The sequence below is a fragment of the Pieris napi genome, chromosome 18 (genome assembly GCF_905475465.1).
Source record: "Pieris napi chromosome 18, ilPieNapi1.2, whole genome shotgun sequence".
NCBI lineage: Eukaryota > Metazoa > Arthropoda > Insecta > Lepidoptera > Pieridae > Pieris > Pieris napi.
The window spans coordinates 1567719-1583494 of record NC_062251.1 but is presented as its reverse complement, the minus strand read 5'-3'; the positions used below and the strand labels follow the sequence as shown (position 1 = coordinate 1583494).

The following is a 15776-nucleotide window of genomic DNA, read 5'->3' as shown; positions in this document are numbered from 1 at the left end:
GCTAGTTGAACATAAATTCTTGTCCTCATACACTTATTTACCTCATATAAAATGCGGTCAATATATAGGTCATGTTATTTTAACCTCATTAATATCGGCTTGCACTACACAGTTCAAAACAACGCGAATTTTTAATTAAGCACCGGCGCGCTTTAAATTTAATTAAATTACTTTTATAAGAGCTTTCTGTGATCTCCAGCTATGCAGCTTTTTCATAAATAAATCTTGCGGCTATTCAACTTCTTGACACTATGGACCTAGTGAGAAGATTCATAAGGACAAATCCATTTTAATTAGTAGTTCTTGTTAGGGGGCGTCCATAAATTACGTGGGGTTTTGGGGGGGGGGGGAGGGGGTCGAGTCAAATCTCATTTAATCTTACGTTGGAGAGAGGGGGGGTCTCGGCAAATATCACGCAATTTTTTTCTGATTGAATAAAAAATTAGGAAAACGGTTGACCCTAAAGGCCATCTCTGCAACTTCCCGCTAACTCCATACCTAAACGCTCAATATTTCACTTATTTTGTTTTAGTCGTAAATAAAAGCCCGAAGCAAATTTTTTTTCTTTTTACCATAACAATCCAACGCGTTTACGTAAGAAACCCACATTTTGAAAAATCTCACGTGAGATTGGGGGTTGGGGGTTGATTAAAATCTCACGACATCTCACCAGGGGGGGAGGGAGTCACAGAAAATTAAAAAAAAAAAACACCTCACGTAATATATGGACGCCCCCTTATAGGCGGGCTGTAAATCACACCGGAGAGGTATTAGGAACAAATCGTTTGAAAGTCGTAATTAATCCGACGAGTTCGACTAACGCCCATGCGCTTGGGCCGCCAGTACCAGCGCTATGATCATAATTTTTCTTTTTTTTCATTTCTTAATAAGACCCCAGAAGAACCGCCATACTGGTACAAATGACCCAATATTTTATGTCACTGTTAACGTAAAATTGTAAACACCGTTAGATTGTAATCTATCTCGCGAGATTATAAACTGTCGAAAGATTGTGAACCTCAGCGTACTGCTTACAATTTAACGTATTATTATTCGGTAGATTGTACTACACTTAGTTATCATTCAAACTTCTTTGGTCAATTACAGATAAATTTTACTTCCCAACAATTTCATATAACTACCGAATAATAATACGTTAATTTGTAAGCAGTTCGTTGAGGTTCACAATCTTTCGACAGTTTATAATCTCGCGAGATAGATTACAATCTAACGGTTTTTACAATTTTACGGTGACATCACTATCTCGCAGCCTATTAGTGCACGTTAGTGAAATGCTATACTTTTGTACACAAATCTTCCAGGACTTCTTTACATAAATACACTGTTAATTTTTACTATTATTATTATTACATTATTTTTCTTCTTTTTTGGCTTGCAGTGTTGGGCTAGTGGTTTCAACGTACGACTATCATCCCTGGAGTCGTAAGTTCGATCCCCGGCTGTGCACCAATGGAGTTTCTATGTGCGCATTTAACACTTGTACGGTGAAGGACACCGGCATGACAAATTCGACGGTGTGTATCAGGCACATGACTTACTTGCCAGTTGCCTATTAGACTCACGGAACAGATACAGATCTGTGGCTCAGAGCTAAAATATATACTACCTTGTTAGGATACCCTACATCCATGACGTCACTAGTACTTTTTCAGTACAATCTTGCATCATCTGTATTCTAGAACATTTTATCTTACACCGCCCTTATCTTAGATAACGTAAGATATATGTATGATATATTTCGGGTCACCCACTTACAAATAGGTCACTAAAATATCAGACTAAACACTTAACGCTTAATTTTGCACTACAAACACCCATGAATACTCTCAATGCCAGAGGTCTCGCAGGTGCGTTGCTAGCCTTTTATTTTACGTCATGGCTATCAAACTAAAACTCAGCTGCAGGTATTAAACCAAATCCGGTTAAGTGATAACCCATGAACTACACTGTTTGTGTAGTGTTAGTCTATGAAATGTAAATTTGGCGCCTTCAGAAATTATAGAATACATAGTAATGTATTCTATAATTTCTGATACCAGATATAACATAGACAATAAGTATATTGTCTATGTTATATCTGGTATCTATGATTTGCTCTGTGTAATATATAAGCTTACTTCCTTTTTCGCCATTGTCTGGTTAACATTAAAATATAATTAACACAGTGATTAATAAAATACTCGTTTCATTTAACAGTAAGTTTTTAAAACATCGTTAAACGGGAATGCGAGAGTTGTTTTCGAAGCCGCATTTTTAGATATACATAAAAATTGAATACCCTGATTTACGATGCTCGCAAATAAATATAAATTACGATAATATTCGAACATTATTGAAAAATATTGAAGGATTACTTTTTTGCGCACGAGTTTTAACACGAAAATTTCGTATATAGATATAATAATAGATTTTGTATTAAAAGTGCGAGTTTTGCAAGAATAATGCTTGTTGCCGGGTCAGCTAGTTGCTCTATATTTTTTTACAGTGTGCCTCATATTTCTGATGATCATGATCACATGTCAATCTAATATGCAGGTAGGTGATCAGCCTCCTACGCCTGACACACGCCGTAAATGTTTAAGGCAAGTTTCCTCACGATATTTTCCTTCACCGTTCGAGGGAATGTTAAATGCGCACATAGAAAGAAGTTGAAGTCAATAAGCCAATTCGACTTAGGGTCCTTCAAGAAAAGAGCGTACCAATTCTTAAAAGGCCGGCAACGCACTCGCGAGCCCTCTGGCATTGAGAGTGTCCATGGGCGGCGGTATCACTTAACATCAGATGAGCCTCCTGCCCGTTTGCTCCCCGTTCTATAAAAAAAAAAAATGTGCGTGTACTAGTGTACACACGTTAGAAGTGAAACTTCTTTATGACCTTATTTTTCGAAAAAATTATCTATAATATGCAACTTAACAGATATTGGTTAAATAAAGTTAAATTAGATAAAATTTAACAAAAGGCTTTTAATATCACAGACTTGAATACAAATAATACAATTATTTCATTTTACCTTATTACCACTAAGATTATTACAGAATTTCATAAATTGTAATAAAATTTTTAGTATCATTGTTATCGTTATTATACATTTTTGTTATTAATGGTTTAGAATCTCTTTGAATCAACCCTGGTAGGGACAAGAAAAAGACGCGCGTAACGGTCAAATGTGACGCGTAACCGAAACATGTGACGCGTAACCGAAAAATGTGACGCGTAACGAAAAAATGTTACACAAAATTTTTTTCCAACCCCGATAAAGAAGTTTCACTTCAACTAGGCCAACTGTTCATATAAGTAATATTATACTTCGTTCATTTCTACAAGGAAGGAATGGTTTAAACTTCATGGGAGTTTGTAATGTTATAGCCATGATATCGAGTTAGGAATTTATCTTGTAGCGGCAAGTGTTGAACGAAAGTGTGTCACTAGGTCCGGCCACCTTATACTTGTAAACTCGTCCAGATTACGAATATTAATTTATAATAATAATTTATATCATTTGAGGTAATGATTACAAATTAAAAAAGGTGCGTGTACTTATGTACGCGCGTAAGAAGTTATACTTCTTTGGCTTTCTTTATTTTTTTAAAATATTAAATAATCTATATATATATAAAAATGAAACCCGTTTTCCGTTGTACGACATAACGTGAAAACAGCTTGACCGATTTGTCTCATTCTTTTTTTATAATATTCCTTGAAGTACGAGGATGGTTCTTACGGAGAGAAAAATAAAATAAAATTGAGTGAAAACGTCTAAAAACAACACTTTTCTATATTCCCATACAAAATATTCGTAATAATATTTAAAGGCAATTTGAACTTTAATACCATATCATAAAGTTCAAGTGTTAGTGGAGGGGTTCCGGGAAGGTAAAATTTATTTTTTGACATAATGTATTTTTTGTCTTATCAACTTTATTTTTTTTATCTTACTAGCTAGACCGGTGTCCCGAATAGCAGAATAAGTATTAATAAAAAAAAAGAATCGACTGTTAGGCGGTACGATGTTCGCCAGGCCAGCTAGTTAATAATAAATATTTAACGTTAATAATTTAATAATATTTAATATTTAGTATATTATTTAATTATTATTTTATTATATTATTCATTCAATTTAATAACTAGGTATGTTTCAGAACCTTTTAACTAAGTAACCATAGGTCTTTGTGAAAAAGCATTGCTAAATTTCTTTGAAAAAACAATTAAAACTCCTTTATTTGTTTAAAAGGTACTACAAAGGTCATTATGGTCATTCGAAATTCTTGGCATAGCTGCTAACTTCACGCATATTCTATTTCTTTTTAATTGTAGATTGTCTTATTCCCATCTCGCTCGCGCCGGCTATAATCACACTGATAATGTTGTGTCTCAGGTGCGCGCGCATCGTAAAATTTCACTCTCATCAATTTTTCATAACGCGCCTAAAGAAGTATAACTTCAAAAAGTATTATATTTCGTATATTGTGTATTTGCGTGCCAGTTAAGTAAGGGTATCTAAAATTGTACAATGAATACGTTGCTATATTTACCATAATTAATATTTATATTTGTGGTTAATTTATATCGAAAAGGTTGATATATATATTATAATTATTGTACTTAATAATTCGAATATAAATAACACTTCTAGCCTTAGAATTGTCCTATAAAATGAATTCAGTGTCAAAAATTTTCTATGTTTGGATTTTTTTTTCTATCGAGCGAAGTTATTTAAATCGTGTATCGATCTTTCAAAATGGATATATAAACTACTCAACAACACCATATATTTTTTCCATTCTCCTTACTTCAAGAAACGATGACGAAAAATGGAAAGAAACAATGTAGGTACTTTTTTGGAGTTTGGCGATCTGATCGGTCCTTAATATTTCGTGAAAATTCTCGATATACCTAAAGAGGTTGATGCGACTAAATGCGTACATAGAAAGTCCATTGGTGCACAACCGTGGATCGAACCTATTACCTCGGGGATGAGAAGCGCATGCTAAAGCCACTGGGCCAACTATGTCAACTTAGTATCGGCTTAAAATAAAAACGAAATCACTCAATTAAAGAGGAAAGCGTTACGTATCTGTTTAGTCATGGAATTTTCCTTAATTAAGAATTTACCATCTACACTGAGACCAGCGGTACCCTAGTGCAGAGGTCTCCAAACTTTCCAGCCTTAGGGCCATACTGATTACTCCAGTAAGCTCCGAGGGCCAAAACCATATTATCATTGTTGCCGGTGGTAAAAAGTGAAATAGTCCACTGATGAAAAAAAAAGTCCGAAAAAGTACGCAACGTTTAAAAAAGGTTGAAAATCGGACTAAAGTCCGCAAAACGGCAACACTGCATATTAGAATTTTGATACTCGTTTCTCGGACTTTGATGCCATTGCGAATCAAATTAAGATTTTTCAGAGTCCTTTACTAGTAAACTAAATTTAATTTGCTATAAAAAATATGTTCTCTAAAAGGAGTTTTCAAGTATGCTAGCTCTCCGCGGGCCGGACAAAATCTGTCAGTGGGCCAGATGTGGCCCTCGGACCGTAGTTTGGGAGACCCCTGCCCTAGTGGATTAAGTGCGTACTACTCTCAAGTCGTAGGTTCAAAGCTGTGCAGCAGCGGAATTTTATTTATTTTCACTTGGCCATACGGCGAGAAGATAGAAGGTATAGAAGCGTTAGAAGAAAGCGGATAGAGAAAGAAAGCTACGTAAATTAATCAATAAATCTTTTTATAAATTTAAATAATTAAATGATCGTAATCCTTAGGATTGATTTGCTCCAGTTCAAACAATTTGTATGTCTCAATACTTAGCAATTAAAAAGAGTGGCGGAAAGTTTCTTGCCAGTTCTTCTTACCCGCTCGCCCTTGACTTGCGAAATGGTAGTAAATGTAAATTTTCAATTAATTTAACTTCTTGATCTTATTACGTCACCAATAAGTCAGTAAAAATTTATTAAATGTATAATCTTGCGCAAACAAAGTCGCGGGCATTTACATTATAGCGTATAAGCGTTTACATTATATTACAATGTGTAATCGTTAGAATGTATCACAGAAACCACTAGTACAAATTGGAATTGAATTGACTCTTGACTTGGATAAATGCCGCGAAGTGTTTGAAGAACTTATGTCAGAAAAAAAAAAGAACATAAAAAGTAAAATATATCATGCCACCATTGTACTCTATTACTGCATCAAAGTACATCTACCACAAAGGAGAGAAGGCAAGCTGTTGTAAGGACTCTCATCAAACTAAGCTTTATTTTTGTTGTGTGCATTCATTTGCATGTGTTAATGATCGAAGCGGTAAGTTTTCGGTCTTACATAACTATCACATCCCAACCTAGAGGCAAGACCAGTCAAACATAATATGTTGTTAGACATGCTACTTTACAACACTCACTGGAAGAACATGCATAGTTTATCAAGAATGCTTGGAATTCACTATAGATCCAATCAGTCACACAAGATTCATGTAATAAATTACAATTGGTAATTGATTTTATTATTCACCAGTTCCTATATTACATACATATTGAATAAGGACTTTTTATTCAATTCATTTGTATAAATAAATGCAAACTAAGCTCCAGAAATCCAGTAAAAAAGTATTAAGTATGTTTTAATTAACTGTTTTAACCACTGCGGAAGACCTGCTGAATCTGGCACAGGACAAGACAGGCTTCAAAAGATAGACGGCCACCCTCCAGTAATGGAGAAGCACCAAAAGAAGAAGAAGTGTGAATCATTAATTTGGGAGTGACATATATAACTTAGAACTATTTACAGTTTCCATTGCTCTCTACGGGCTGAAAGCATCATAATGCTAATCATGAGGAAGCAAAGAACAGATCCAAATGGAAAGAGGAAGGAGGCTTTTGCTCAAAACCATACTGCAGAACAGAAAATACTGGAAGTTACAATAACTAATTTAGACTAAGTATACAAAAACAAAAGTACCAACAATCTGATTTTTAATTTTATTATTATTATTGCTCTCTTCAGATACTGAGCTTTCCTTTGTATGTGGGCATACATTGAGTGAGGCTGTTCTGCACTTAATACATAGATTTAGATTTCACAAGCAGTTACTTGGTAAATACCAACAGTTGTATATTGTTACATAAATGTGATCATACTATATTGGTTGACGACTCATTGGTCTAGTGGTTAGTACCCCTGACTACGAATCCATGAGTCCCGGGTTCGATCCCTGGCTGAGACGAACATCAATGTGATGAGCATTTGGTGTTGTGCTTAGGTCATGGGTGTGTAAATATGTATTTATATGTGTATCTATTTGTAATATGTATGTATATCCGTTGCCTAATACCCATAACACAAGCTTCACCAGCTTAACATGGGACTAGGTCAATTGGTGTGAATTGTCTTTTAAAAAAAAAAAGTCAAGTCAAGTTAAGTCTTTAATGATATTTAATTAACATCTAATTAATGAAGTACAATCAAAGTGTCTCACCGACATAACTGTTAATAATTTAAATATATGACTGCGTGAGTTTGAACCCTCAAATTTTCAGAAAATAGTATTCAACCCATTTATTTAAATGCGTGTTTGGCGAGTCTATTAGTCTAACATGCTGATCAAATTAAGTCAATAAGCATATATTTAGAACCTCAATTTACACCGGAAGTCTATCAATTCATTAATTTGCACAGATCTCTGTTTTATCATATCTATTAGATACAAACATTCTTGCTTTCAATAACTTAATAAATTACCAAGGTGGGTTTGTCCTGAACTGAAAACCTATATCTTCAAAACATTTTCTTTCTAGTTAGATATAATTTTATGAATGTTAATGGTATCAGTAATATATATATGAAGATAAGATTATGTCACAATGCCTATCAACCTCATTCACATTTTATTCTAAATTGATAAACAATAAAATATATTTTTATTACTATATTACTATCATTTTATTTTAAAAATTAGATTGAAATTTGTTCCTTTTATATATCTATCACTGGAGAATATAGGGATTTAAACTGTGACCACACTTAGAGCTAATTGCAGAGCCGAGCCTCAGCACTCTCGTACCCAAAAACATATTGGAATTGAAATACAAAATACATAATTAGTAACTCTTAATCTGATGTTCTCTAAATAAAGAATTCTAATAATTAGAAAATACACATTGAACAATATTTTAATTAAAATAACTTATATTACGAAATATTCCGTAGCCTTCAGCAAAAACAAACATAAAATTTGCATAAATTAACCATACTGAGTATTATTTTTTACTATGGTCACTTATAATATTATTTCCTTTATGTAATAAGTATCATTTATAAATAACCAGTAACTTGACAGTTTAAATACTGCATTTATTGATTAGAGGCATGTTATAATGTAAAATGATGAAGATGTCTACTAAGGTCTAATAGTTCTAGTATATCAAAAACTATTTAATTTGACCTTGACTAAGTTAAAGTTATAACAGATAAGATAAATAATCAAGATTTTACCTAAAAAGATAACATTTAGAAATGCTTTTTACACTTCAATTTACGTGCAAATGAGAATATAATCAAGCTAAACAAGTTCTAATGTAATAAATTGTGTTCATTATAAGTGTTGACACATTTCTTTAATTAAATTAGCTTAAATGGAGGTTCACTTTATAGTTTTTATCTTTTACTTTAGAAATTCCAAATGGAGATATTCTAACATAGAATATTACATTAACACGTAATTTATAGTCAAACCACATACGAATGGCAAAAGTGAAAATGTACACAAACAGTCGAGAAATTGCTGGGACCAGTTTCGCCTAATTTAATTAGTGATGCCGTCGTTGTGGCGACAAATATTTGAACAGCACTGATAAGTCAAGTGAACACATACAAGAATGAGAAACTAGTATGAAAATTGAAGATCTGCAACCTCGCCTATGCGTCCTCGGGAAAAAAACTTGATACTTGAGTCACCTACTAAACTAAAGAACGCAGTTTCCGGGCCGCATTACATGAATATAAAAACTTATAAGGTTACTTCCTACACTCTATCAATTGATCAGTCCTAAAACATTAATTTAATAAAGAATAATCCTTAATTATTTGATGAGTGAAAGGGGACATACCTTGTAGAAACTTGAGAAAACTGATGAAAATAAATTCCAAACTGCACTATGTTACTAATTTAGCACAAACACTTAATAAAGTTCACAAACAGTTTATATTCGCACATGAAATTTTAGATATCACGATTATTTTTATCGCACTACCGTATGCGGCGGATGTACCTATCTCGTGAAAGACGCCATTTTGATTTCGTCAACTAACGTCTGACATAGACAATTTAATGATATCGTTCAGAAATTTAAAATTATAAATATTAAAGATTAAATATTTTGAACTATCTATATTTTTTTACTTTTAAAAAGCTTTTAATACATTTGTACTAATATTCTACTAATAAATATAAATAAAACGATTATAAAATAGTCTAATATAGTATACCATTTTATTTTTTTTACATGGTAAATAAGTTGACATGGTGAATAAGAATAAAAAAAATAAAACGCACTAAAATTGCATAAACGAAATATCTTCAATCTTATTACTATTATAATATCTCAATTAAAGGTTAAATTTAGGTAAAAGAGTGAAGAAATTTGAAATCCTTATTTACTACTGTAGTGGTTTTGAGTGAAGTAATAATGACTTAAATCAGTTTTTATTAGACCTATCATTAAGTAAAATAAAACATTTATTCTTAATGAGCAATGTAAGAGAAAAAAATAAATACTTAGTCACTAAGACAACACTTTAATCTGAAAGACGACCAAATTTTCTTTAATAATTGATGCAAACCAATGAAAGTTAATGGTTTCTTTATTTTTCATATAATGTGGGATTTTTACTATCCACAAGATAGGTTGTTGTTTTTATCGCTAAATAACAATAACGTATTAACTTTTTAGGGGTTTGGCATGCTTTTCTTATGACAGCTAAATATATATGGTTTATCCATGAAACAATTTTATTAATGTAACAAACAAATATACAGTATTTGCGATTTTCTTAACCTAATAAAAATAATTAAAAATGAATAAAAACAAAATTAAAAAGTTTGGTCCCTGTGTACCTTTACCGATACTTATTCTGATCTTGTTATTATAATTTGACCCAAGAAAGCAGTACATAATATTATATTATATTATTTCTGGATACAAGAAAGTGATCGTTACTTATCTAATTACTGACTTTAACAGAAAATGTATGTACACAAACGACACACTTAATTTGTTTGTATTTTTGGACGTCCCCAAACGTCATTTGATGAATGAGTTACATTATTATTACAACCAGGCAGAAAAAGACAGGAGTTTAAATATAAAACATGTAACATTCAGAGAAAAAAGCAGTAGCAGTAGCAGTACTTTACTTTTACATGCTCTATATAATTTAGTTCTTATAGGAATTTAATCATATGGTTAATGGCAATACTAAGATTAAATGTCAAAAAACCTGCTGAAAGCAGCTGTATCAACTTTTCCTGTGTTTTTATACAGTATTTTTGTTTAATTATGTTCATTTACCGTGGTTAAATAGTAAAATATAACAAAATGTCGAGCCGTCGTTCGTTGCTCGGATCGGCTTTAGATTCGTTGCCGGCTCCAACAGACCCATTACGTGAATTGTTTGAAGCTTGCAAAACAGGAGACGCAAATCGAGTGAAAAAGTTGGTAAATTCTCAAACTGTAAACGCAAGGGATACTGCAGGACGCAAATCTACGCCTCTTCACTTTGCTGCAGGTAAATTTTATTGTTTTCAACCAAATTTGTGTGATCGATAGTTACTATATCGAAAAAAAATAGTGAAAGGTTTTTGGGGATTAAAATTGCATAATTGGTTTACGGTCGCTGATTTCAGTCATGTTTTATCTTTTTTGTGTTTCCATACTGCCAATTTGTCATAATACATTTGTTATTTACTGTTACTAATACATGAATCACGAAAATCAATTTGATATTGAAGATAAACTAGATCATTCATTAAAAAACATTAAAATGTAAATTAAGTGTATTAAGGTCATTAACTAACGTGTTGTAAACACGAGAATACACTATTATTTTAATGTAGTATCTATAATTATGTTTATTTGTTTTACTGACTTATTAAGTTTTGATTTATGGTTAACAAATTAAATCAGTACAATAATTAATCTATACTCTATCATATTTTTTGTAATTAAATTTATATAAGTAAGTAGGTCATAAAGAAAATTAAATAAAAATAACTAAAGTAACTTCTTAATCTAATAAGAAATGCGTAATCATAATATTTAAACACTTGATAGGGCACTTACTAATCCTGGCTGGAAAGTATTTAAATGTAGGAAAATTATACATAAATAGTGTGAGGGTAATATCTTTTTTAACTTTAAAAAAGCCCTAAATGTGAGACGTACCATTGAGACTAAGGGTCTGTTTCACAATGTATGGATAAAGAACTAAATAGCTATGCAACACATAAATTATTTGAAAGATAAATTTTGCTATTTGACACTTCATCGGACTCATAACTTATGATGGCCTTTATAGTGCACTACTGTCAGATAGCACTATAGACATATAGTGCTATCTGACAGTAGTGAAACGCAACAATAGTGTTTATCCTACCAATAAGTAATAAATAGCTAATTTGGAACTTATGTAGAACTTATCCGTACATTGTGAAACAGACCATTAGTGTGTTGACTTAAGTAGGACTTAGAACAATTTTATAGAATTTCCTGTAATTTATTAACTGTGATTGTGATAATTATGTGATTTAATATCCTGCCAATAAATTCATTTAATGAGCCATCATGAGTTAAATTTATTTAGATAGTTCAGTAGGATAATCACATAACAGAAATATTGTTTGAGGTGAATCTCTAAGAGCCCTCAAGAGTGGCTCTAGAGTCTAGGCACCCTAAAATGAGTTACACAAGGATGATTACTTCTCTGATGAGAATTATAGTGCAAAACCATTGAAGGTTTTGAAAATGATATTCTGTATTTTTCTGCTTCACAGCAGTAAGAAGATGAACAACCCAAAACATGAACAAAAGTTAAAAAATTGCAGGATTTTTTTATTACAAACATCATAGAAAGTCTAAACATAACAAAAAAAAAAAATATCATGTGTCCAATTCACACGTGGTAGAAGTGAAACCTTCAAAAACAAAGTTTTTATAATTAAAATATGTAAATTAGACTTTTTCTCTATCTAAATGTAGGATCTTTTCTTTAAAAAAATATATATTTTAATGTTAAATTTTTATTTATAACTTTAATATCAATCTTTAATTTGGTAAAAACTACAATAAATTCACAAGATCCAACGTGGGAGAAAATGAGATAGGAAGCATTATACAGTGTATAAACTTTTAATTAAGTGTAGTACGAAGTTTTCACTTCAAAAAGTTTCTATAACTAATGTTTTGTAAATAAAATTGATAAATAATCTAATTTAATAATTAAACTACTTACTTGACTTACTTCAAATCTGTTTTTTTATTTCAGAAAATGTTCAAATACACACTAATTTAAAGTTTATACACTGTATAATGCCTCCTATCTCACTCTTTCCCACGCCAAATCCTATTAATTTATGTGTCTGTCTCTTTTTACTGTCGCTTTTTCCGTTGCATCCGGTTTGAAATCACAACGATTATAAAGAATATCACTTCAAAAATACATTGCAGGTTATGGTCGCCGTGAAGTAGTTGAGATCCTCATAGCGGGTGGTGCAGCACTTCAAGCTCGCGATGAAGGTGGTCTGCAGCCGTTACACAATGCATGTTCCTTTGGTCATGCCGATGTGGTCAGGGCATTACTGTCTGCAGGAGCTCCACCGGCAGCTAGGGATAATTGGGGCTACACACCCTTACATGAGGCTGCTGCTAAAGGGAAGGTTGACGTCTGTATTGGTGAGTTGGATATATTAACTAATGATGGTAATAATACTAACAAATCCGGACACATCTAAGAACAGCCGTTTTGGTATTTCCAACAAAGGACTTGGCCAATGCTAAAAGCACTTAGGGGCCCCTTACTTTTTTTTTATGGCTCTGGCACGGTTTGTGCACTAGCCAGCGTCAAGTATAGGATTTTTTATAATTCGTGCTTGTCTTTAGAAATTCGACCGTGTCCTCCATGTACGGTTTAGGCACTCGCCCGGTACCGCACAACCCTCCCAAAGGCCGAGAATAAATTTAAATTAAATTAAAACTTGCCTTCGAACCGGGAATCGAACCCGGTACCCCTCACCTAGCTGCCACTTAATAAGACCGCTAGGCTATGAGGTACCCCCCTACCTTTATACTAAAATTTCTCAATCTATTGTGAGATATCAAAATCATTTATTCATATAGGTAACACAATGTACACTTAATAATTATTTATTGATATTCATGAGTATAAATTGTGTTGATATGATTTTTTGAAATATAAGAACACTTTTATTAAAGTTTCTAAAATAATATTAAAGCGAATTTATCGTTATCTTAAGTAAAAGACAATATTTTTTGACATGACAACGTCTTATAATTCGATGGAGCCGGCTGCACGCACGAAAAAACATGACTCATGCGGCGTTACCTCGCTCTGAGGCGTTCCATTTAAGGCTTGAAGTGCAAGCGAGAGCGCGGAACGAGCGACAAAGAGGCACAATCGGCCTCCGCGTTCGACATCTGTCTCTCTCCTACTTGAGTGAGCGATGCGTCCGCGTGGACAGCTACAACACAATAATACAATAATACATTTACATGTTTTCGTCAAGTATAAAATTAAAATTTTCTTTTGAAAAATGCAGCCATTCCATCAGTATTTTCTTATGACGTTGTCATGTTCAACTATCGTCAGTAAACCGACTTTACAGTTTACAGACAACCAATTTTTTGACGTGATAACGTCTTTAAAATCGTTTTAGTCGGGTGACATGTTCAGAAACTTGTGTCACACCAAAACCTCACGAGCGCGATCGCAGGTATAACGAGAGAGAGACGGACCGATCTCCCGTCTCATCTCGAGCGCTGCCAGTCATTCCGTGAATGTATGAAGAAAAATGTATATCATAGTCGAATAAGTAAACTTGTCATTTTACACCCGAAATTTATCATCAAAAGTGTGAATAAAACGATAGATGTAATTTAAAATTTGAAAAATTGTTATCTTCATTAATTCCTTACTTCCCAAAAACTTATATCACCAATAAGACGTTATCACGTAAACATCTCGATCGTAAACCTACTTTACAAACAACCAATATTTTTTTTAGCATTACTTCAACATGGAGCTGATCCCAACATACGAAATACAGAAGGGAAGACACCGCTTGATCTATCCGATTCTGTAGCGAGGCCAGTGCTCACAGGTAATTTTAATTGTTATTGCTTCTTTATCTTCTTTCTTCTTTGCTTCTCCATGGGGCTCTCTTTTTCCTTTTAATTTGCACCTGCGCCAGTAAAGACGTCGAAACTTGGACAAAAAAAATTCAAAGAGTAATCCGACCTAGCATTACTTACAGTATAGTTGGTGCAAGAAAACTGGTTCTTTAGTATTTAAGATATGGCTGCATCTCAAAAACCACTAGCCCCGCACGTTGATATTGCGATGGAACCTTGTCACAATAACAGCCGCGTGACGTCATCCAACGCAGAAAAGTACAGACAACAAAAAAGTTAATAATAATAATATTCATTTACTTGCTTGAATGTAGGTGAACAATCTATATCGGTAATCTTCTTTTTTTTTTTTTTTATATAATAGGGGTGTAATTCGTGTGAGGTGTTGCCACCTCTGGTGAAAAAAGTTTATAATCTAGGGTTATATTATATATATTTATATGTATTTAATTATACCTAGTAATAGTACTTTCTTGCTCATTTTAATAGGATAAGTATGATAACGAAAATAAAAAGCAATAAAAAACACGTGGTAGATTTACGGCCAAAATTAATAATGTATCCTCAATCTATGATTATAACCAATCTTGGACTGATTCATATCTAAAGACCGATCTCCAATCTGCATGCCAATAAACATTTCTGCTATCCGATTGTTTATTTGACAAAAGATTGACAGCAATCTTTTGCGTGATCCTTGCCTCTCGACCGCGTTTCGTTCAATGCAATATGTTGTGTTCAAGCATACCAAAAGCTTGCTGTTTTTGGAACGAAATAAAATAAGTAAGACTTAGGGTCTGTTTAACAATGTATGGATAAAGTAGCAAATAGCTATGCAACGTTTTGTTTGTTTTTTTGTTACGAACAAATAAAGTTATAAAATTCTATAGAAAAACATAGAACCTTAACCTTTTTGTTGGTCATTTAATATTACTTGTAACGAAACGGGCTGTCATTTTCATATGGTATTTTTGTTTGTTATTGAGTATTTTAGTACATATTATAACAAATATAAATTTTCTCTGAGTAGTTTGTGTATGTTGTTTTTGTTATTCGAGGTTGGTTCTTTAACTTAAAAAAATGTCTACACAAAAACGTGAAAGAAGCGTCAATTTCAGCCGGGAAGAAGTTGACCTTCTAACTTCGCTTGTTGCTGACCATAAAAATATATTAGAAAATAAAAAGAGTGACTCAGTCACCTGGCAGGAGAAAGAGCAGTGCTGGAAGATGCTGGAGGCGCTGTTTAATAGCACAAGTGGGGTAAACTTTCGCAGTGCTAAAGCTAAAGAGTGCTACAAGAAAAAAGTCTGCTGAAACATATCGTACATGAGGTGGCCCT

The 15776-nt window shown here is 32.9% G+C and overlaps 2 protein-coding genes across 5 annotated transcripts in view; one reads left to right on the top strand and one right to left on the bottom strand.

Moving 5' to 3' along the window:
* Positions 1-9319, bottom strand: part of LOC125058248 (serine/threonine-protein kinase 10) — a 60388-nt gene extending 51069 nt beyond the window's left edge. For 2 of the 3 annotated variants that reach the window (XM_047662273.1, XM_047662274.1), the window contains exon 1: positions 9122-9319. The gene's annotated coding sequence lies outside the window, so the exon portion shown is untranslated. The remainder of the gene's footprint in view (positions 1-9121) is intronic. The other variant, XM_047662275.1, reaches the window with a different exon arrangement.
* A 1168-nt stretch (positions 9320-10487) lies between these two features.
* LOC125058513 (poly [ADP-ribose] polymerase tankyrase) overlaps positions 10488-15776 on the top strand; it is a 37207-nt gene continuing 31918 nt past the window's right edge. For both annotated transcript variants that reach the window (XM_047662601.1, XM_047662600.1), the window contains exons 1-3: positions 10488-10799; positions 12737-12961; positions 14311-14406. In XM_047662601.1, the coding sequence (XP_047518557.1) occupies positions 10610-10799; positions 12737-12961; positions 14311-14406 (511 nt within the window). In that variant the 5' untranslated portion in view covers positions 10488-10609. The remainder of the gene's footprint in view (positions 10800-12736; positions 12962-14310; positions 14407-15776) is intronic.